Source organism: Eptesicus fuscus, chromosome 3 (assembly GCF_027574615.1).
Source record: "Eptesicus fuscus isolate TK198812 chromosome 3, DD_ASM_mEF_20220401, whole genome shotgun sequence".
In the NCBI taxonomy this organism is placed as follows: domain Eukaryota; kingdom Metazoa; phylum Chordata; class Mammalia; order Chiroptera; family Vespertilionidae; genus Eptesicus; species Eptesicus fuscus.
Genome location: NC_072475.1, coordinates 7,213,986 through 7,237,755, shown reverse-complemented (window position 1 = coordinate 7,237,755; position 23,770 = coordinate 7,213,986). Strand labels below are relative to the sequence as shown.

The 23,770-nt window shown below is 50.6% G+C and overlaps 2 protein-coding genes across 2 annotated transcripts in view; one reads left to right on the top strand and one right to left on the bottom strand.

The window, feature by feature from the left end:
- Positions 1–6,550, bottom strand: part of SLC37A1 (solute carrier family 37 member 1) — a 52,920-nt gene extending 46,370 nt beyond the window's left edge. Inside the window, exons 1-2 of the mRNA XM_008145771.3 lie at positions 6,473–6,550; positions 4,023–4,078 (exon numbers count right to left, since the gene is read on the bottom strand). The gene's annotated coding sequence lies outside the window, so the exon portion shown is untranslated. The remainder of the gene's footprint in view (positions 1–4,022; positions 4,079–6,472) is intronic.
- Positions 6,551–9,413: 2,863 nt separating this feature from the next.
- On the top strand, positions 9,414–22,386 carry RSPH1 (radial spoke head component 1). Its single transcript, XM_008145681.3, has 9 exons — positions 9,414–9,518; positions 11,269–11,382; positions 11,486–11,591; positions 13,126–13,216; positions 13,714–13,849; positions 16,288–16,359; positions 19,908–20,067; positions 20,978–21,136; positions 22,193–22,386. The coding sequence occupies exons 1-9, from the start codon at positions 9,465–9,467 to the stop codon at positions 22,243–22,245; spliced, it is 945 nt and encodes a 314-aa protein (XP_008143903.1). The 5' UTR covers positions 9,414–9,464; the 3' UTR covers positions 22,246–22,386.
- The last annotated feature ends 1,384 nt before the right edge of the window (positions 22,387–23,770 follow it).

Here is a 23,770-nt window from a genome sequence, read left to right as displayed (position 1 = left end):
TCAATTAGTGAATCCTAGGGACAGTTTGCATAGGAAAGGCAGGATAAATGCAAGCTCCCTCTTTTGTTACATTTCGAAATGAGCTGGTTTTCTAGTATTCTTCAAAAGTTGTCCATGCATTTCTTTTGCATTTTATTGTATGCGCCAGTGGACAGAGTCACAGTTGGTGTGTTCTGACGCACTGCAGTGACGCTCCTGACTGCAGCTCATTTGCCCGTTGTTGGCCAGTGGGGACCTCTTCGAACCATCTTGAGTCAGTCTGGCATGACCCCGGTATATGATAGAGTCCTTGCTTTCTACTGTGACAAGATGTTGTTCTGAGCTCATTTCATACAATTCCTGCCCCAGACCTGGAATCTGCCATTTCTCCTAGGAGGCCGGCTCCTCAAGAAGTCAGAAGGGAGGACACCAGCAGGTGTGTACAGGAAAGGAGGCCATACCTTCAAGGACACAAGTCCCCTCAGAGGCAGAAAGAAAAGGCATTCAAAACACGGGAGGAGGAATGAGCCTCAGGTGGGAGAAGGGGCACTCGGCAGGCAGCTCCTGTTGTAGGTGGGAAGACAAGAGCTGAGAGTTCGTATCTATTTTTCCTTTGTTGCAGGAGTTAAAGTCAGTCGCTGAAAGAGAGGAGAGAGGAGGTGGCCTCTGGTGTTTGAGGAAAAACGAGGATTTAGGGTAACAAGTGAGAACACTGATGAGGGACGGCTGGAAGGAAGGAGATGGTTAATTCCTATTGGTGCTCATCTGTGTGACGTGTGAGTGTCAGTGAGCCCAGGTGCTGAGAGAGGACAAACAGGTGGATGGGCTCAATTTGAAGGGAGGGCGTTTGCCATCCCCCCACCTGCAGTGAGGAGTCACTGCTTTCCCTGGGGTTAAGAGGCAACTCTGACACCTACTGGAAAGTTTGGTCTTTCACGCGAGTCACTAGGAGGAGAAATTTCTATGTGCAGAATGAGGCCCTTGCTAGGAGCTGGGGTTGTGATGAGAAGTAAGACTTTTCAGAAAGGACCTTCTGTCCAGGAGCTCAGTCTCTCCAGGGAAGAGGACTGTCCAGGCGAGGAGCGTGTCCTGGGAAGGCCAAGGGGGCCCAAGGGCAGCCCTGCCATCGGGTGCTGTCTCCCTGAAGGTGCTTTGAGGTTACTGGCCTTCATTCGGAGCTCGAGCAAATGCCTCGGGCTTGGAAAGCATAAAAGCATTAGCCATTATTTGACAAACAAGAAAGGTAAAATCAGAACCTGTTTACTTAATACAAAGAAGAGCTGATCAAAAAGCAAGAATTCTAGCAGTGGTGGCGCTAGCGGGTGAGCACGAAAGATCCCTGTTTACTTAATTAAAAAAAAAAATGTTTTTATTGACTTCAGAGAGAGGAAAGGAGAGGGAGAGATAGAAACATCAATGATGAGAGAATCACCAATCAGCTGCCTCCCGCACGCCCCCTACTGGGGATGGAGACCACAACCCAGGTACTGGTTCATTAGAAGAGGCAACCCCCGAACCACACCAGCCAGGCCCAGACGATCCCCGTGTAATGACTAACGTTGATGACAAACAGGACGAAGAGCCTCCCACTATGAGGCGTGGCCTGTGTTCCAGGCAGATAAGAGTCCATATGCCCAGGAGTCATCCTCAGGGCTGTGTCTGGTGGTAACCCCATCAGGTATGAAGAAGCAGGCCTGCCGGTCCCGCAGGAGCCCAGAGAGGAGCTGTCCAGGCCCCCAGACCCCCAGGTTGCAGAGCTCTTGACTCCCTCATGTAGAAAAGTCCTCTCCCAGCGGTTCCCGTCCTGATGGGAAGGGCCCAGGCAGCAGCCTTGAACAACTTTTAGAGTCATCCTTAGGGGCTGTATCTGTAGGTCCCACCGGGTCAGGGGGAGGGGGAGGGGGTGTCAGAGAGCTAGATCTAAGCTCCAAAATAAGAGGTCTAAACCAGACTGAAAAGTCAGGGTACCTAGTCTTTAGAAATATGGGGGGTGGCCAGGAGAAAAGGCCAGGAGTGGGGAGCAGTTGCCTCTGGGCTGTGAGGTGAGGAGCAGGGGGACAAAGCTGTGCCTTTCAGTACCATTTATTTAAAACTGCAGGCGTACATATTCAAATAAAATAAATATTGATATAAGGTACTGGCTTTTAGAGGTAGGGTTTTAGACCCTCTAACACCTGAGTTTGGGACACATATTGGGGAGAGAGGCTCTTGCAAGTATCCTGAAACCATTTGGAGGCCACTGCCTGTTTAAAGAGCGGCAGATGCCAATACAGGACGGTGAGCAACTTTCCTTGCTCTGGACCCTCAGCACGGTTCCTAGTGGAGCCCTTTCTCATTCGTTATGCGTGTTAAGGGGCGTGGTGGCTGAGAAAGGCCCCAGCGCCCCTGGGGAGGAACTAGAGCCCAGCTGCAGGGGCTGCCGGCTTCTCTTCCATGTGGGCCCACCCAGCTCTGTGAGACACTGTCCTTGTTACAAAGGTGAACCGGACAGGTCCATTCTCGGAGCTCACAATGTAATTGGAACAAGACTACAGAGAACCTCAAGCCACAGGGCCTAAAAATCCCTCCAATCCTTATTTAACATGCTATCCACTTTCTGGTGTCCATGATTTTAAAACTCTTTTAGAAAAAACTATGCATTTATTGAGTACTGTAATTTTCATGAATCAAACAGCCTTTTGACTGTACTAAGGGAGCTAATCCAAGGAATGAACCAGTGAAGTGAGATTACTTTCTCCTAACTGATCTTGCTTATTTAATAAATGCATATTTTTACGTTTCCATTCTTGTTCTACGGGACGCTTTTAGGGCCCCTGCACGGAGACCCTGTACCCAGTGCCCTAAATAAACAACACTAAGCCCACGCGCTCCAGCTCTGTCCGGAGGCGGTTGCCAGGGCCCTAGCGTGGCCCAGAGTGGATCCCGCCCGGCCCTTCTCAGTGCCAGACCTCAGGGTGCAGGTGGCGCGGGGCCAGTCCTAAGACACCCAACACCGCTGGCCTGGTTTAACTCTGCCTGGCTCTCGCCTCGGTAGAGGGGAGGGAAATGATGCATGCAGTAACCCTGACCACTGTACTTGGTCCATAACTGCCCAGAGGCCTGGCCTAGGAGCCAGATCCTCCTGGGGAGGAGAGAGAGACATACAGACAAGGGCTGACAAAGGGCTTTTGGTGATGGTCCCAGAGTAGGTCCCCAGAAGAGACACCTGAAACGGTATTTTCTTAATAAAGTAATGGAGCACAATATGCTTAAGTACCACCCCTACCTCCTTCACACTTGTAGTAAACATGTCCATTCATTCTTTCGTAGAACCTTGATTGAGTCAACTATCCTTAAAGTGAAATATTACTTTAGTCTTTTAAAACACTTTTGAAGAAGTTTTGACATCTTCACCACATAATGGTCCGAGTCATGGCAAATAAATGAAACGAAGTGCAAATAGGAATGCATTTAAAATGTTCAGACTGATTCACACCAGAAGGCCAGCAGTGGCCATCTCTGGGCGGTGAGGCTATTGATCATCTTCACTTTCTTCTTTATCTTTTACTGTATTTTCCTGATTTGCCAACGGCATTTAGTAATTTTAACAATCTGAGCCTAGACTATATGTCGGGCTCTGTGCTAGACTGGGGGTGGGGGAGTGTCAAGGCCCTGGGGAAACTCAGGGGGGCTGACCTGGAAACATGTCACAAGTGTGCAGGGAGAGTGACAGAAGCACAGCACAGCGATGGTCTGAAGGGGCTTGAGGCAATGAGGAAAGGTGTCCCCAGGGAGGTTACATCTGGGTAAGGCAGTGAAGTTGAAGGATTGTTTACCAGGTAGAGAAACATGGGAATCACATTTCAGAAAGAAGGAACAACCACGCAGACAGGTGAGGGCATCCTGTAGGAAAATGATCTAAATAACTGACAACAGTTAATGGAGATGAGCAATAACCCTTTGGGGGGTAGGGGCTTATCCTCACAAATGACCGAGGAATACAGAGTAAAGGCACCATGAGACGCTGTTCTGCCCATCACATTAGCAAAGAAGAAGTTACTTACAGCAGGCGAGGGAGCAGCTGGGGTCACTCTGGTGGAGAGAGTGGGGCTGGGCCATTCTAGGAGGCAATGGGGTAGGTAGTATGTGTTTAGTTTTAATGCTCCTCCCAAGTGGTCCCATAATTCTTCAATCTATGTAACTGAATTCCAGAGCTGGATGCGAGATGTGGACAGGGACCTATGCCCTCAGATGTTCACAATGACGCTGTTCATTCATTCCTTTATTTTGGGGAGTGGTTTGCACAGGTGTTCCACTGCATTACTTGGCTACATTACTGAAGTAAGTGAATCTGTATTCGTCTGTATGCATCAAATATTATATTACAGTTATAGAGCACCTGGTTTTTCCAGAGCATTTTTACCCGCATTATCTTATTTGATCCTCATGATGTTCCTGCAGGTTGGGTAGGGACCTTATTCTGAGAGAAGAGTGTACATGTCACTCAACTTGCAGGCTCCTCCCTGTCCCTTCCCTGATCCATCCGTAGGCCCTGGAAGGTGCAGACCCTTGTACCATGGGGTCTCCCACCACCACCACTGGCCAGAGCAAGGCCATCTGTAATATCAAAAGTAGACCCAACCTTCCATATTCACTAGTAGGGAAGAGTGACATCCGTTTTAGAATGAGGAACTAACATGTAGCCACAAGGTATCACAGTTTGGCTAATTTTTTTTTTTTTAACAGAACTTGCCACAAACGGGTCTGAAATTTTTTTTCTCATTTCCTCATAGCCTCCTCCCCCTTCCACCCCCAAATATGACCTTATGACCTAGGGACACAGCACATCCAGCTGTAGTTATTTAACTGATGTATTGAGAGAGCCCCTGGAAAATGGAATCTGGTTTAAGAATAATAATAAAAAAAAGATAATAAAGAATTAAAAATTGATGTACTTTGCTTTTTTTCCCCTTCTTTCCCAAGTGTTGCATAAAGTACAGCTGTGTGGCAAAATAGATCTAACATTCAATGTGAGAAGCATATGTTGATTGAGCACTTACTATATGCTTCGTACTGTGCTCTGTGGTGGGGGAGGGGAGCAGAGATGAGTCACTACCCTTGAGTTGCTGCCCAACATGAACTTCTGGTCTGTGGGACTTCCTGACAGCTCATCTCCACCCCGGCTGACTCCACTGACCCGGCTGCCCCACTGGTTGTGGGGCATTGCTGAATAATCCTGCTTTCTGGGCGGAAAAGAATTTGTTTTCCTCTCTTGACAGTATCTTCAATATCCTAAGGTGTGGATGTATCTGTTTATTTCCTCCTTGTTGGTTACTATTTTTACAAGAGACAGAACCTCAAACACTTAAAATACTAACACTTAAGAATCTGCACGTTGATGTATTTTTTAGAAATTTCGGTCTCTTCCCACCCTCCTGTATATCAGTGCTAATGCTTATGCATTCAGCATAATCTGTTCATCACAGACTAACTTCTGGTGGCCACTAACAGTTATTGACGGAACCATCTTTAGCAGTTTGATCCTGGTCAGAAAGAAATAATGATGGAAAATGAGTCAAAAGTTCCCCAAAGACCTATTGATAGACAAAAGGTGCTTAGCCTACTCTATGAGTGACAACAGTGTAATTAGTAAAATAATAGCTGACATCCACTAAGTGCTTTACTTCGAGCTAGGCGCTGTGCTAAGCTCATTATAAACATCTTATTTAGACCTTGCCACAGCCCCAAGGGGGCAGTTCATATTGTCTCCATGTTACAGATGGGTGAATTGGCTTCAGAAAGAAGCAAACAGCTAGGATTACAACCCTGGGTCTGACGCCTACCCACTAACAGCCATAAGAACTATTTTTAAAGAAGAAGTTGCAATTTCTGTCTTTTTGATATGTGTGTGTGTGTATATATGTATATGTATATATATGTCTATATACCTATATCAGTATGTGTATGTTTATACATGTGCATGTACATAATAGTTAACCTTGCAATACAAACATTTTAATAGCCTCACATTTCCATAGCTAAGAGGGGCGTGGATTCATTTTGTTGAAAGTCCCTGCTTTTTATCTGGGCGGTGGCTACACGCTTAAATAAAAAACAAAACACCCTGTTTGCATTCTTCTGGTTCCTCTCCGTTCCTAAGGCCTTAAGGCCTTTTCTCTGTTGTCCTGGGCAGCCCAGAAGAAAGGCCCAGCCAGTTGTCATGGCAACCGCCAGGCTGCCTGGCCCCCAGCCTGGAGGTGGGTCATAAAGGTGTGGCAGATGGGAAGGGGACCCCCGGGAGGGCTCCCAAGACAGGGTCTCCCCCTGGGGCAATGCCATGCGGAAGGCCTCGGCCGGCCAGGACGGAGCGTTCTTTACTCTCCTTTTTGCCTTGGCGGGAGTTCGGTAGAGAGGGGCGGCGTCTCTCATTTACTTGTGAGAAAGGCAGGAAGAGAACTTCTCTGGGGAAAGGGAGCGCGGAGGAAGACCCGCAGGCAGCTTCCTCTCCACTCACCTGAGGCCCTGCTGCCGGGCCCTGCCCTTCTCCACGATGGGCGGCATCTGTGCCAGTGCCCTGCTGGGCATGATGGGAAATCCCTCCTGGGGGATGACGGGAAGCCCGTCCTGGTGAATGATGGGAAATAGTGGCTGGGAGACCCTGCCAGTGGATTATGGGAAGCCCCTGCTGGTGGGTTATGGGAAGTGTCTCCCTGACAAGGTTTGTAAGAGGTAGAAAAGGATGCCCTTCCCTTTGCGCCTCGCGTTCCCGGTGAGAAAGGAGGAAATGAGTTAAGCGTCTTTGGAGGGCCTTCAGAACTGGAACGAGCTGCTTCTATGATCACCAAGCACTCCCGAGACACCCAGGGGACAGGGGGTTGGGGAGTGTGGGGTACCAGGAATCAACCTAACTGCTCTTTTTAGGACTCCCCAGGCTCCATGGAAGAGAGCAGGCACGGCTGTGCCTGCCCTGTGCTGGGAGCAGCCTCTTTCTGGAAGGAGGGGTTAGGCTTTTGTCCAGTGGCTGCTGCTGGGAGCTGAGAGGCCTTATTTGGACAAATGTTAAACTTGGAGTGTAGTGAAACTACTGTATTGAAATATATATATTTTTTGGGGTGGGGGTGGGGAACTCTGACCAGTTTGCATGCGTGGGGCATAAATCAAATTGTAAATTTTAGGATTCCCTAGCACTATGGCTAGGCACCCAGCTGCTAATGATGTGATCTAGAACAGGGTTTGCTCCAGCCACTTTCTGTGTGTTTTTTTTCGATCTAAGACTTATTGAGCCCGTGCTTCTCTGCTTCCTAAGTGCTTTAAGGCCACTCCCAGAAAATCAGAGTGATTCACTTAAATCGGAGGTCTCGGAGGCAGTAGAGGGTAGTGATTGACAGAATGGCTCTTCAGTCAGAATACTTGGTTTGAGTCCCACTAGCTGAATAATCTTGAGCAATAATTTCATTTCTCTGAGGTTGCCTTTCCTTAGCTGTACAATGGGGAAATGACCATGAGGACTGAGAGAGATAATTCATAGAAAACTCTTAAAACATACCAGCATAGCCAGAACTTAGCAAACAGTTACCATCATTGTTAGAGAGCAAATTTGAAAGTTAAATTTCTGACAATTATTTTTATATGCAAAAAACTAACATTCATTTGTATATTCTTGATTACCATTCCAGATTTCTAACACTTAAAATATTTTTGATGTTTTTATTTTAATGACATGCTCAATGTGTGTGTGGAGGTTCGATATCCTATCAGGGCACATGCCCAGGTTTTGGGCTCAATCCCCAGTAGGGGTGTGTGTAGGAGGCAGCTGATCAATGATTCTCTCTCATCATTGATGTTTCTATCCCCCTCTCCCTTTCCCTCACTCTCTCTGAAATCAATAAAAACATATTTAAAAAAACCCCACCTCGATCATATTTCACTGGCTTGGTTAAGCATCTACGGTGTGAAACCACTTTTCTAGGTGCATGGGGAGACAAATATAAGGGTGGCGTGGCTTCTGAGTATCCAGAAATCAAATAACCACAGAGATGACTATTACAGGAGACAGAACTTGTCTTGTGTGTGATAAAGATGATTCGAGGTATTATGGGAGTTGAGAGAGAGAGAGAGAGAGAGAGAGAGAGAGAGAGAGAGAGAAAGCACATCTAACTAGAAGTATCTATAGAAGCTGCAGGAAGGAGTTTTCACATATTTAAAGTAAAAAATTAAAATACAGAGAAATATGCTTAATATATATGAATACACACATCACATAGAAAATTGCATTTTGTCACACTCAGACTTTTAGAATAGCTGATGGATGGATGTTGGACAGATAGATGATACATAAGTTGAAGTCCTTCCTCTTTCTCCAAGTCCCATGCCTCCTCTCTCCCTGAGGGTGCCCTTATGAATTTGGAGATTTTGGGGGGAGGGGAAGTGGCCCCTTAGTCTTTGAAGAATGGCTATGCTAGTTAATAGATAAGCTGGGGAAGGAAGGCATTTCAGGGAGAGGGTATGGCACAGGCGAAGGCATAGAAGTGGGCAGTGAAGGGTGTATCTGGGGGAACTGCCTGTGGTTTGGTTTTGTGTGAAGCAGGTAACAAATATAGGAAGGGGATGGTGGGCCATGAGGCTAAGAAGATGGGTTGGGCCTTGACCATGGAGATATTGAATTCCAGCGGGTGAGACTGGTCCCCATTTGGGTTTCTGGGTCGAGGAGGAGTGTGGGTGGCTGAGAGGGCCAGAGGCTGGAGGCTACGGCTAGAGATGACAGGGTAAGATGGCCTGGATCCGGTGATGACCGAGGAGTTGGGAGAGAGATCAGGAGGGGCCTGTGCGGGCGGGGTCAGATGTCTGGAGGGGACTGTCAGGTGACGGGAAGAGGAGTGGAAGTGGTGTGAGTCCGGGCGAGCGCATCTGCTCAGAGGTCAGAGCTGCCTCCGTGTCAGGAGATGTGCACGAACAAGACGAAAGATCTCAGAGGACACATCTCCGTGGATCGCCAACGCCGCAGGGCGGGACGAGCCCGGGAAGGTGGGGTGGAGCGGACAAGTCCGCAGGTGCCCCAGAAACCGAGGAGCGGGGTCCGAAGGGCCAGTGCCAACACCCGGCAGGGTGAAGCCCTCTCTAGAGGTGGCCCAAAGCGCCTCCTGCATCCCTTCTCCTTAGGGGCCTGACTCAAGGCGGGCTCCGCGTTGCAGCATCACCCAGCAGCCCGAAAAAAGGGATTCCTGGGGTCAGCCACGTGGCACAGGGTTAGACAGCGGGCGGGTACCCAGTCCGCCCCAGGCCCCGCCTCCCCTATCGTCCCGGGCAGCGATTGGCCGATGTGTCCCGTTGCTATGACAGCATCCGAGGGTGGCGGGTGGCTCCTCCTAGCGCCTTCGCATCCCTCCGCCCGCTCCCGGAGGGAGGCGGGGCTGGACGCGTCTCTATGGCGACGGAGGACGCGGGGGTGGCTGGTACTTACGGACTAGAGGGGCGCCGGCGGCGGGGATCTAGGTTGAGGCGAGGCCATGTCGGACCTGGGCTCGGAGGAGTTGGAGGAGGAGGGAGAAGCTGATCTTGGGGTGAGAGCTCCGGCGGGCGGAGGGAGGGGCTTCCCAGGGTGCGCGGTGGCAGGCGGACCCCCGGAGGTCAGGCCGGGTTTGCATAATAGGGAGGTCTGGAGGCCAGTTACAGGCCCCCCCTCCGGGCCCCTCCCGCCCCCTGCTCCGGGAGGCCCAGCCAGGGACGAAGAGCACGCGGGCCGCAGTGGGCGCCGCGTCTTGGAAGTCGGCGGTGAAAGGTGAAACGTCATGACGTCCGCTGGCCACATCCCTTCTCGCTCTGTCCTCCTCCCCAACCCTCTTCCTGTTAAAGGCAAAGATTCCCGAGTCAAAGGCCCCAAGCATCCTCCCTGCCATTACCTTCCAGGCAGGCAGTTTTCCTGGATGGCTGGCTCCTCCCTAGGTGCCACACTATTGTGGAATAAGTATTTCCGCCGTGGGGCTTGGCTCCTCAGGATTGGGGTGGATGGCGGAGAGCCGCTTCCTGGCAGCCTTCAAGCAATGCTGAGGAGGTCTCCGGCTCAGCCAAGGTTTCCTGGAGATCTTACCATTTAGGTCTAGAACAGTGGTCGGCAAACTCAGTCAACAGAGCCAAATATCAACAGTACAAGGATTGAAATTTCTTTTGAGAGCCCAATTTTTTAAACTTAAACTTCTTCTAATGCCACTTCTTCAAAATAGACACGCCCAGGCCGTGGTATTTTGTGGAAGAGCCACACTCAAAGGGGCCAAAGAGCCGCATATGGCTCTCGAGCCCCAGTTTGCCTACCACTGGTCTAGAATCACCTGTGCTTTCTTCACTCTTGGGGACTCACCCAGGTCATTGGAATTGCTCCTTGATTTAGGCGATAGAGAGGAGGCAAGGCATGCACAGACAGTGAGGGGAGCTGGGCTCTGTGTGAGCATATATTGTTGGGAGATTAACCTCTCTAAAGCCAGAGGGAGGCCATTTCCTAGCCTTAACCTCTGCGTGTGCGCAGGGTACAGGGTTGAAATAGTTTCCAATTAACAGAAAAGCCTAGCACCTCTTGTGTGGCTACCCAGGCCTTTTAACTAGCTCTGTGCCTCCATCTCCCAGCTCCTTACATGAGCCGCCTGGCCAGTAGGGGAAGCCAGAAGAGCCAGGGAGCCCAATCCCAGGCAGCCAGCGGCTGTGCTGAAACCCAGGACAAGCTGCAGTGATTTGCACTCCAGAATCCCCTGTGCGATGAGGCTGATTCCGGGACATCCTGGACATTCCCCGTGCTTGGTGGCCTCCTCTGCCGCATCTGTCACCCCGCTCTCTCCCTGGAGCACTTAGAAAGATCCACTTGCTCAGGGTCTGCTGCTGAGGGAACCCAACCTACAACACCTGCCCAGTCAGCTTTCTAGTTCCTCTCCTCAAATGGCCCCACTGGATTTGTAACTTTTTAAAAAAAAAAGTTGATTTCAGAGAGGAAGGGAGAGGGAGAGAGAGATAGAAACATCAATGATGAGAGGGAATCATTGATTGGCTGCCACCTGCACACCCCCTACTGGGATGGAGTCTGCAACCCTGGCCTGTGCCCTTGACCGGAATCAAACTCGGGACCCTTCAGTGTGCAGGCCGACGCTCTATTCACTGAGCTAAAACAGCCAGGCAGATTTGTAACTTTTTAATGCCCAGGTATGGTTAGCTACCTTACTGAGGACGGGGAGGATTCCATGGGATACTATTTATAAAATGCTTAGCACATGGTTGGCACTTAAACGGTGGCAGCTGTCATTATACTGACTTTTTTGCTGTTGCCAGGAATATGAGGGGGAACGGAACGAGGCAGGTGAAAGGCACGGCCACGGGAGAGCCAGGCTGCCCAATGGGGACACCTACGAGGGGAGCTATGAACACGGAAAAAGACACGGCCAGGTCAGAATCGGGGACTTTGCGTGGGTCGTTTTCTCTATTTAATGCTCTATGAGTGAGTATTTAACTCAGGAATGACATGAATCCTATAATCAATGTGTTTCAGGGGATCTACAAATTTAAAAATGGTGCTCGATACATCGGAGAATACATTAAAAATAAAAAGCATGGTCAAGGCACTTTTATATACCCAGATGGATCAAAATACGAAGGTAACATGTTCTCGCAAAGCAGCTTTTTGTGCTGCAGAGGTCCGCGTTTGGGATTGGACTCTTCTATGAATCCTGAGAAGAATGAGAAAGTTGAAAGTTCTCCGGATGTGTCAGTCACTCAACGAACACAAACGGTGTTCCCGTGTTCACAGGGTTGATGCAGAAACCAGAAAGCCTTGTAGTTGTGAGACATGTGACTGTCCCTGTGGCCGGCACGTTCTCTCCTGTGAGCCTGGGTCCTGGGGAGCGAATGCCAGGGCGGCTGCTGGGCGAGCACCAACGCTGGGGAGTGGGTTGCACCCAGGACGTTCGACGCTCTGCGGCATTCGTCTGTTGAAGTGGTTTTGCTGTCTCCGTTTCTGGCAGACCCCTCTTCTGAGGAACACACCGCTTGTTTAGACCTGGTAGAGCCTTCACTGAGGCCTTCTTGTCAAAGAGGCATTCTGCCTTGTTAAACCAGTGTTCTTTAAAAAAAATTTTTTTTTAAATTGATTTTAGAGAGGAAGGGAGAGGGAGAGAGAGAGAGATAGAAACAACACTGATGAGAGAGAATCATGCATCAGCTGCCTCCTGCACGCCCCCTACTGGGGATGGAGCCCACAACCTGGGCATGTGTCCTGACGAGGAATTGAACCCTGACCTCCTGGTTTATAGGTTGATGGTCAACCACTGAGCCACACCAGCTGGGCTAAACTGGTGTTCTTATTTCCGTGATAGTTCTTTACATGCCAATGTTACGTCTCAGGAAGATTCTGGTTCCCTTATTTCCAAGAACCCCACTGCTGGCCCGGCACCATGGTCATCTATAGTGTTCGTCTAATCCCAGCAGGGGATAAAGGAAGTTCCCATCCTGGGGAGAGAGACGAGTGGGGAGTGGGCACGAGCCTTCAGCAACTGTGTGCAAAAGTCTGTGCTCTGGGCTTCTCTTCTGGGCAGATGTACTCTAGTTTCATCAGATTTCCCAAAAGACTTGTGACCCCAAAAGACAAGGTGTGACCTTGTACAGGGGACCTCATCGCTCCCTGCCTTGGCTTTCTCATTTGCAGGGAATTACGACACGTGGAACCCTCAGGATCATGCCTGAGGGACGGGGAGCACTCAGTAAATGTGGGCTGGGTCGCCACTTACTTGTGTGATGTCATCACCACTTAGGAACCGGAGGGCGAGGTGGGGGATGGCGGGAAATGCTGGCACCTGGCCGGCACCAAGCCTTGGCGTGGCTGCTGGGGCCCTAACCACACACAAGGCAGAGCAGTGTGGTGCCGGCACCGCTGGCAGCGGGGCAGGCGAGCCCTGGTTTGAACCCTCGCTGTGCTGATGGCCTCATACATGTGACTGTGGCCCCCATCCATACCTGTGCCCAACCCCAAGCTCAGTTACCCCCTGACTCAGCCCCCCTCGACCAGCTTTCTACTCCGTGCCAGCCGGCCGGGAGGCAGGGGCGGAGGGGAGTCGGAGCGGAAAGAGACAGCGGGGAAGGGGTCAAGGGCGGCTCCCTGCTCACCAGGGCTTGCTTTTGTGTCGTGTCTTCCAGGGGAGTGGGTGGACGACCTGAGGCACGGCCACGGCGTCTACTACTATGTCAACAACGACACCTACACCGGAGAGTGGTTCGCCCACCAAAGGTTCGCTTCTCTCTTTAGTCCCGTAGATGACTCATGTCACGAGAACATGACGATGTCTTAGTAAGAAACAGGATCGTGACAAAAGCTCACGTGCCAAGGCTGCCAGGCAGTGCAAACCCTGCCAGGCTCTCGGGTGAGGCTGCGGGACGATGCAGGTGCAGACCCGTCGGGGAGAGCACGTGGGTCCTGCGCCCCAGGGCCCTGGGGGGTGAGGACACAGAGCGAGAACCTTCTGGGGACTGAGCCTCGGCTCCCAGGAGCACTGCCTCTTCACGTGAGAACCAGCTGACCCACAGGAAGGCCCCCGCTGTCCGGCAGGCGATGCCCGCCCCATGCGTGGGCAGAGGGAGCAGGAGCCGTGCTCTGCTGGGGCAGATAAAGGAGACGATGGCCGTGACCCTGTGTCAGCCTAGCGCCCTCGGTGAACAGCCTGCCTACACACCCGGGAGGTTTCTCATGCTTTGGATCAACAGGCTTTGTGCCCCTGTCTCCCCCAGGCACGGGCAAGGCACCTATCTCTACGCGGAGACCGGCAGCAAGTACGTGGGGACCTGGGTGAACGGACAGCAGGAGGGCTCGGCCGAGCTCATTCACCTGAACCACAGGTACCAGGGCAAGTACTTGAACAAAAACGTAAGTCAGCGGGAAGTGATGTTTGCCTGTAAATACAAGTACCCTTCTCCCCAACCTGAGTGTCCGTGTGCCCGGAAAATACTGGAAACCCAGGGAAACCCTCCATCCCTCTGAATATGGGAAACGGGACAGCTGTGCCTGCCTCTGAGCATCCTGATAACCCACAGAGGGCAGAGTTGGGGGGAGGAGGGTTAAAGGGGAGCTGGCCAGCTTCTCTGCATCTCAGTAAATCGCAGTCTCTCCCAGCAGTGGCCGGGCACGTCCTTATAACACGGGCATGCCGCCCCCTTGTTGTGGGTGCTCAGTCTCATGGGGGAATCAGATATGAGATCTTTGTTTGTGGGGAACGACTGAACGTTTTCTGTGGTTGAGCGTGTGGGGGTTCTGACTTTCTCTCCCCTGGGGGGCGCAGGGCCGGAGCTGGGGAGGAAGACCATGAGCCCCCCTCACCTGGTGGTTGTGGGACTGGAGAACCGCCTGGAGCAACAGACCTTGGGCCTGAGGCCTCCAGGTTGCAATGCCCACTCCGGTCATCTCTGTGGGCAGGAATTTGTGGCTCAGCTTGCCCTTCTGTCCAAGCCCTAGTGGGGTGCAGAGAAACCGACGGACTCAGAACCTACCAGCCTGGCATTCCTGTGGCTCCGATCAGGGGCTGAACAGACACTGTCCCTGAAGAAAGAGTTTGCTGAGCAAGTGAAAGCTGTTAGATGTTGACATTGGGATTACTTAACGGATCCCATGAAGTAACCTCAGACTCTCTTAAACTCAGTTTTCATTTACATATGATCAAGCCCTAGTTTCAGATTCTCCTGTTAGTCTTTGTGAAACAGCTCATTCTCCTCAAACCTGCACACGGCCCACGCGTTCCCAGCATTGCTCTGTGGGTATTCATCAGGATGGAGATACGCAGATAAGAGAAGGAGCAAGGCCAGTGACAGATGCAAGGATGTGTCCCAGTGTAGCACTCAATCAGGATGTCACTTCACATTGCTAAGGAAATTACGGGAGAAGTCAAGAAATGGTGCTGGTAACCGTTTGGGAGAAAAAGAAAATCAGAGTTTGTCCTCCAGCTTATAGATAAAGACACTTTCTAGAAGAAACGATGATTTAAATATAAACAAAATCACTGGGAGAAAAATAGGTTATTAACTTTAAAATGAGGAAAACTTTCTAAACAAAAAGCCAGATTTTGCCTAATAAAAACAATCCTTTATAGATTAGAAAATACTAGAAAGGAAATTTACTAGTAAGAGTTATATGATGAATGGGGTTAGGACATTTGCAACAGTTAATATATAAAACACATCAATCAATGTGATTCAAATGGTCAAAAATATATGAAAAAATTCAACCTTCCTAAATAACTTAAAAGGTATGACTTACAATGATTTGTTCATATATTTAAAAATGTAAAGATAGAGCAAAATGGTGAGGTCCAAAAAAAACCCACAAGGGTTTGAGGACAAAGAGGCTCTTACTTGCTTCTGTGGGAGCCTCATTCGTGTGTATATATACTGTGCATACTTTTGTCCAGAAATGTTATTTCTGAAACTTTACCCTGAGGGAACTCTCCAAAGTGAATACAATGACTTAACCCAAAATATGCTTACTCTGGCAGTCTTTGTCCGTGAAAAGTGTCAGCAGACCAAATATTGGCAATAGTGAATACGTAAGATAGATTATAATTCTCAGAAGAAATAAAATACAGGTTGACAACTGGTGCTGTGGAAGGATATTGGTACATATGGGAAGGCACTCATGCCATATGTCTAGTAAAAATAGAATAGCAGTCAGTATATGTAATTATGATCAGATTTTAAGTCAAAACCCCTCTGTCCTAGAAGAAACAAGGTTACAGAGATTTAGATTTTACACAGCCTCCTAAAATATCATTAGTAGTTCTATCTCTATCTAGTTTGCCTGTGGCTGTGGACTTAGTAAAACTTTTGTAATAAATGCATTACTTGTATAAAGGGATTAAATGTAGTTAAGTTTTTTAAAAGTATAGATTTTATTGATTTTTTTACAGAGAGGAAGAGAGAGGGAGAGAGAGTTAGAAACATTGATGAGAGAGAAACATCAATCAGCTGCCTCCTGCACACTCCACACTGGGGATGTGCCCACAACCAAGGCACATGCCCTTGACCGGAATCGAACCTGGGACCCTTGAGTCCGCAGGCTGACGCTCTATCCACTGAGCCAAACCGGTTAGGGCAGTAGTTAAGGTTTTAAAAATAACCAAAATAGGCCCTGTACTTTGCAATTCCATTAGCCATTAGTTCTTAAACGCATTCTTTGACCTATATTGGACTTCTCCCTCCCCCAATCACATGATGCAGGTTGGTTTTATGGGGGTAGCATTTCTAAAGCATTTTGGACTTTCTCTTGGGTGCTGACTCTCAAGAGTGAAGTACCTCTTGGTTTCTCTTTGCTCGTAGCCTATGGGCCCCGGGAAGTATGTGTTTGACATTGGATGTGAGCAGCACGGGGAGTATCGGGTCACAGATGTGGTAAGTGGCAGGGGATTTGTCGTCTCCTGCACTCTGGGCAAGAGAGCGGCCCAGAGCATCGAACCCCTAGAGGGAGCGGAGGAGAGTGGCGCCAGCGCTCAGGGACTTGCCCGTTCCCCCGCTCCTTCTTCACTGGCCCTGTTAGTCTGGAACTGCATTGCCAGAACTCAGCGAGATCAGGTCACAGTGATCGCTGACAGCCAGGCCTGGTTTCCTGCAGAGGAACCAGCTACTTCCGAGCCAGCCAGAGGGCTCTGGGCAGCCTGGGCCCAGAAACATCCACCGAACTGTCACGGCGATGTCACCAAATCGTGCCACAACTCAGTGCTTCGGGGCTATTTGGATGACTCACGCCACTTACAATTTTCTCTTTTGGTTCCTTTCTAATACTTAACATTAATATTAATACTAAATTGATATTCTGTGGTTCATGTTGAAATTAGCCAGCTAATTTGTCACTATTAGGCATCCAAATGTGTGTGTGTGTGTGTGTGTGTGTGTGTGTGTGTTGGGAGTAGGGGTGTGTGTGTATTCCTGTTATTGGCTGACTAAGGCCTGTAGACAATAGGAAATTTAGTAAAATACCTCAGGCATCCCCCAACACCCCCACAATCCCAAGGCTCACCCTGGGCACCCCACTAGGCAGGCCCTGAGCCCCCCCTCTTCTCCTGGTTCCTTCCCCTGTGGTGTTCTACTTCCTTTGTATCACTCCACCACAGCCACTGTGTTCCCCAAAACAGCCCGTGGTTCCCTGAGGTCTGTGGGTTGATGTCCACCTTCTCTGCTGTGCCCAGAATCTCCATGACCCCCTTGGCCAGGTCATTTTCCCAGTTAATTATAAAACATGAAATGGCTGAAATGCTTGGTTTTGCCGCTAAAAATGAGGCCCCCACCACCCCTGAGCATCGTGTCTTCCTGGTTCCCAGGACGCCCAGTCTGAGTGCGAGGAGGGTGCCCACAAGTCCTCAGGGACGTGCCACCTTCCCACGCGGTTCTGCTACTCAGCGCATTGGTCCCTGTGTGTCGCCCATACACTAGCCCCGAACTTCACGCACATTTGACTGGCTTTGTTGTTCGACTGACAGCGACTGTTTCCTGCTTTTGCTCTCCCTGGGGTCGGACACCTCTCACCTGGCCCCCGAAGGACCTGCTACTCACTGTACGGCCACTAGTAACAAATCTAGCCGCCATGGTCTTATTGGCGATGGAGCAGTTGTTTAACTTGTGAAGTGATAAAAAAACACATCTTATTAAGTATTTTTCAGTTTTAGGCTCTTGGGGCAAAAGTGAAATTAGAGGTCAGTATTTCATCCCATTCTCCTCTGGCAACCACCACACTGTTGAGTGAAATCATATGGTTCTTAGCTTTTTCTGAGTGGGGAATGGGGTCCTAATATATGGTGACAGGAGAAGGTTTGACTTTGGGTGGTGGGCACACGGTGCAATATACGGATCTTGTAACATAGAAACCCACACCTGAAACCTATATGATCCTATTGACCAATGTCACCCCAATAAATGTGATAAAAAGAAAAAGAAGTCAGTATTTCAGGATGATGATTAGCAAGTTGGAAGGGCATCAGTAACATCTAAGGGGGGAAACACTGGTATAAGCCCCCACCACCATCCCCATCCGGGAATAAGTCTGTGAACTAACGCACTCGACTAGCTGGGCCTTTGTCCGTGGCCACCACTGTGCTCTGGTGAGGATCAGACTGTGACGAAACAGAAAAGCCTAAATTTTCACTTCTGGCCCCCAAAGGGGAATGCAGTCCCTTAGCGAAGGGTTGGTGGGTGATCTGCAGCCACGGACCAAACCTGGTGGCAGCCTGTTTTGATTTTTTTTCAATTGTGGTAAAATCCATACACCATTGGCCATTTAAACCATTTTTAAGTGTACACTCCAGTGGCATTTAATCCATTCACTGTGTCATGCAGCCATCACTACCATTCATCTCCGAAACTCTCTTTATCTCCAAACTCTGTCTCCGTTGAACAGTGTCTTTCTCCCCTCCCACCCCCCACCCCCAGTTGTCACTTCTGATTTACCTTCTGTCTATGAATTTGCCTGTTTCATGTTTCATGTAAGTGGGATCATACAACATTTGTCCTTTGTGTCTGGATTTTCACTTAGTATAGTGTTTTCAACGTCTGGCCATGTTCTCACAGGTGTCAGAACGTCCTTTTTATGGCTGAGTAACACTCCATCATTGACGGACACTTGGGTAGTTTCTACCTCTTGGCTACTGTGATAATGCTGCAACAGACATTGGTCTCTACATATCTGCCTGAGTCTCTGTGTTCAGTCCTTTTGGGTGTATACCTCCGAGTGTCCTTGCTGGATCACAGGGTAATTCTATGGTTAGTTTTTTGAGGAACCTCCCTAAGTTTTTTATCGTGGCTGCACCCTTTACGTCCCCACCCTCGGTGCCCGTGGTTCCACATCCTGCTTTGTAGATAAGGCTTTCTGGAGCTCAGCCACGCCGGCTCATTTACCCGTCACCTGCGGCTGTTTGGAACGACAGCGGCTGGGTGCGTAGTGGCCACAGACACCAGGTGGCCAGCAAAGCCCCGGATAGTTGATAGAAAAGTTTACCGATGCGAAGTCCTGGAACAATGTTTTTTCAAAGTACACGTTGCAACCGTTTCATGACTCATGGTGTCAACTTAGTTAATTGTGAGCAACGTTTACAAAACGGAGATGGAATAAAAGTGGATGCTGGTCATGGAGGCAAGCACGTGGATTTGGCTTCAGGCTTGTGCTTCGTGGCGCGGGGTCGTGGCACGCCGTGGCTTTCCTCCTGTGGGCTGAGTGATGGGAAGTAGCTGCTCTGGGATTTTATTTTCCCTCCATAATCCTTGAAACGAGAGCTGCAGTCTTTATCCCCTTCGCCATCTCTGCAAGGTTGTCTGAGCAGGCTGCGAGGCCTCTTCCTCCTGCAATGTTAGCCTTATTGTGTAGAGGGAGTCTTAGAGCAGGGAAACGTGGCTGAGCCATGGAGAAGCGCATTTCGGCCTGGTCATGTCTCACCTGTCCCAGGGGCTGGGGAGTGAGTCCGCAGGCGTTCCAGGAGCCAGCAGGGAGAGGGTAGGCACAGCGTCCCTCTGCCCTTCCTTTTCCCATCCCAGTGCCTTCCAGAGCCGCAAAGACTGTACCTGGGAAGCTGGCAATTGATCTGCTCTCTGAATCGTGTTATACCGGTGATCGGCAAACCGCGGCTCGCGAGCCACATGCGACCGACACCCCCACTTCTTCTAACGCCACTTCTTCAAAATACACTCGCCCAGGCCGAAAACTGGCTTCTGCGCATGGGCCACGAAGTTTCAATCGCACTGTACGTGCGCGCCCGCACGTGGTATTTTGTGGAAGAGCCACACTCAAGGGGCCAAAGAGCCGCATGTGGCTCGCGAGCCGCGGCTTGCCGACTACTGTGTTATACTAATGCTCAAATGCAATTACACACCTGCCCTTTCTCCCCTTCCTCTAAGTATCCCACACCTCGTTTTACACAAATGTAGGCAAATTCACATTTTTCACCTTCCAATAGGAAAGAGTGGAAGAGGAAGAGGAGGAGGAGTCGTTAATAACTGCCCTTCCGAAGTGGAAAGCTACCAAAATCACCGAGTTGGCCTTGTGGACACCGACCCTCGCTGAAGAGCCGCCGCCTGCGGATGTGCCTGGCCAGGAGGAGCCCCTGGCAGCCGAGGGTACGGCCCAGGCAGGCGTGGGGTGGGGTGGGCTGAGCCACAGCCTCTGCACAGGCCGGCTGCGGCCGGGCTCCTGGGGAGCCGACGCCTGGTTCCTCCCAAGTGCATGGGGTTATTAGGGAGAGGCTCTGGGACCCGGGCCTCTTAGCACCGAATCAGCAGGATCGAGTGCTTAGAGCCCAGCCACGGCTCAGGCCCTCAACACCTTGTGGTGGATTCCATGGAAGCCCTGGAGCTAAAAGGTCCCTTGGAACACGTATCCCCTCCCCTTGGTCCACGATTGCCGGTGGGCGTGGCCTCGGAAAAGCCAGCTGACAGCAGCTGGGGGACAAGCCCTTCCCTGAAGAAGGGTCTGGGCCACGTCCATCACAACAGGTCTTCCTGAGGGGCAGTTAGGCGCCTGGGATGCTGCAGAACTGCAAGTGCTGAGAAGCCAGGTCAGGTTGGCCTCAGGGGAATAACACTGGTCTGTTGGTTCACACAGCTGGGAGGTCAACGCTCAACCACCCAGGCGTGGCTGGTTCAGGCCGAAGCTGTAGGGTCTCTCCTCTCACAGGCGGTGGCTCTGCTCTCTTCCCCTTGGAGACTCATCCTCAATGACTTTATCGAATTGTCACCCCATCAGCTCGAGAGCCCTGGGGAGCAGAGAGCTGCTTTCTCAGTCTGATCATCAGAACCCTTGGGACATAGTCATCATCCCACAATGGTCACTGTGACGGGGACCGGATGCTCTGCTGGCCCGGCCTGGGCTGGAGCTGGGTGACGTCCACTGGGGAGGCGTGGCCCCCTGAGGGAGAAGCGGGGTGCTGCTCTCGGCAGGAGGGAGAGAGGGTCCCGAGCAGGGGAGGAAGCGGCCACCATGAACAGGCCTGCGCCCTGCTGGATGCCGTTTTCCTTTGTTTCTTCGCAGCCCGGGGGGAGTCTGGGGAGGATGCCCAGCCTCCGGCGGATCTCTCAGATGCGGAGGCCGATTTCCTGAGGCCCGGAGAGGAAGACGCCGATAACTTCAGGGAGGAGAGCGGCGAGTACGGCCGGGAGGAGTTCCGCTTCGACAACATAGACCAGCAGGGTGAGCCTGAGCTCTGGGTGGGTCACACACACTGGGAGAGGCTGGGAGGTTCTTCTCCCCCCCTTCCCCCCCAGCCAGGCTGGGAGAAGGTCTCTGAGCACCTTCTGTGAACTCACGTGGGACCCACAGGAGTGCTGCTCCCTCCCAGGTGCTCTTGCAAACCTCCTGCGGTGGCAGGGACAGCAGGTCCTGCGGACACCCTCTCTCTGCTCTTTGCTAATCTCTGTTTCTACCAGGCGAGCAGGCCTCAGGCTGCAGAGTCCCGCTAGAAATGCAGAGCTTGGCTGTGTATTGTCACGTGATTTACCAGGGCTGAGGCACAGGGGTAGGAGCTGGCAATGTTCGGAACCAGTCCTTTATTATTAAAAATAATTTGTTTTTAAATAGATTCTTAGAAGGGAGAGAGAGACAAACATCACTGAGTGATAACTATTGACCAGCTGCCTCCTGCACGCCCCCTGCTGGGATGGAGCCCCCCAACCCAGGCATGTACCCTGAATGGGAATCAAACCGGTGACCTCTTGGTGCATGGTCAATGCTCAACCACTGAGCCACATTGGCCAGGCGGGGGCCAGCCCTTTTTAAATGGGTTTGAATGCACCATTCATCTAGAAGCTTCTGCCACTGCAGGTCCTAGGAAGGCCTTCCCCACCCAGAACCCGAGGTGGGGGGAGCTAGAGGAGGGGGCGTGAGCAATACTCAGGATGAGGAGTCGAGAACCAGGCTGGGAGAGAGTGGGTCATGACCTCAGGACCAGCTGGTATCGGAGACTTCAGGTTCCCGAAACAGCCTGGACAGAAGGACATTGCCTTGGCTCAGCGGTTTGGCCTCTGGACATTTGGCAGCATCTAGAGACTTGGAGGGCTGGGCAGGGCGGCGGGCAGTGCTACTGGCATCTTCTGGGGCAGAGGCCAGGGATGCTGCTAAGTGTTCTATGATGCACAGGACAGCCTCACACGGACAACCATCCAGTCCAACATGCCGACTCGGCAAATGAAGAATTTTAAAATAGAAAAAAGTTCATATCAAATACTCACGTTTCCCTTTCCTTCCCAGGAAATGTGGGTTTCGAAGAGGATGACCCTAGGCAAACCGATGCTCCAGACTAAGATGGGCCCAAAGTGAGGGGCCTGTGCCACCGAACGCCTGGCGCTCGGGGAGTTAACACCCACCAGTTACTAATCTTTCGTATTTAGTTGTTTGTGAAAACGGTTTACAATTGCAAATAAATTTTTCATTCTCCTTTGTTGTTGAAATCGCCTGTGCTTCCAGTTCTTTAAACTAAGAGTTTCCAGGTTGCCTTGCCCTGGTTTTCAGCGTGTCTTCTCCTAGGATGAAGAATTGCTATACACCTGCCCCTCTACAGGAGATGGAGATGGAGGGGACTCCCGGCTGAGCTAGGACAGTGACTCTAGAGTGAATTCCTTCTCTCCTTTCCCTCAAGACACTAGGAAAGCACCTAGACAATAAGAATGGCTGTGTGATTCTCATAAAACATAACACGTATTTCTGGAATCACCCAGGGGAGCTCATGGGTGCTCAGGAAGTCATCCATTGGACAAGTCTATAAAATTCACCAACATGACTCATACCTAAAACATTCCAAGTTTGGTTTTAAAATAAGAATTAATTCAGGGGAAAAAGATGATGATTTTTCTCAGATAAACTCAGGAGAGTGTTGGACAAATTGCGGTGGCCCCAGACCAGTCCCTAAGCAGTTCTCCATCAGAGGCACTGAGTTAGGCTCCTCGATTCCTTTGCTGCTAGCCTGAGGCCAGCTGCCCCTCCCATTTTCACCACCTTCCATTCAGTCATTATGCCATAAGGTGTATTCATATCATTAACATCCACCATGTCAAAACCCAAGAATCCCTTCCAGGTTTGTGCTTTCAAGTCCCCAAGTTAGGAAATCAAGTTGCTCATGTCATGGGTGTTGGAGGTGGGAGTCCCTGGTAACAGGACATCCATTTCCAGATATGCCAGCGGGGGTCAGACTAGGCTTGCAAACACAAGGACCAGTTCCGGGACAGGAAAGAAGGAAGAGGAGGGTGGTCAGAAATCTTTCTTTCTTTGTTTAATATTTGTTAGTTCATAAAGTTGGAAACTTAGTCACTTCCATCTCTGCCCTTATCCAGCACATTTCCCGGGACTCAGTTCTTACAATGAGGTTCATTCTGGAAGCCAAGAATGACCAAACTAGGCTTTTCTGTCATTGCAGCAGAATTGGGGGGTGGGTCTAGTCAGAACCAGAATTATAAAATAGAAACAAAACGGTGTTTCTTGCACAATTGACCTAGAGATGGAGATTCAAGCACCTCCCAGTGTCCCTTGCAAAGGACGTGATCTGCCCCTCTTATTATCCAGGGGCCTGAGACCCAGAAGCCTCACCCCCGGGAGGGTGAATCCAGACACCTGTGGACAGCCCCAAATTCCATTAGCTTGACCTGCAAAGTTTTTATTCATCATGATGACTAGTGAGGTCGGTCTGGCACGGGGTACCCAGGAGAGCAAGCAGAGGGCCTGGGGCGGGCAGCACATCCAGGCATGACTATGTCCCCTCTGAGCACTTGGATGGCTTTTCCTTTTTCTTCCTCAGGGCTGGGCTGAGAGGACACCGCTGTGAGACCCCTATCA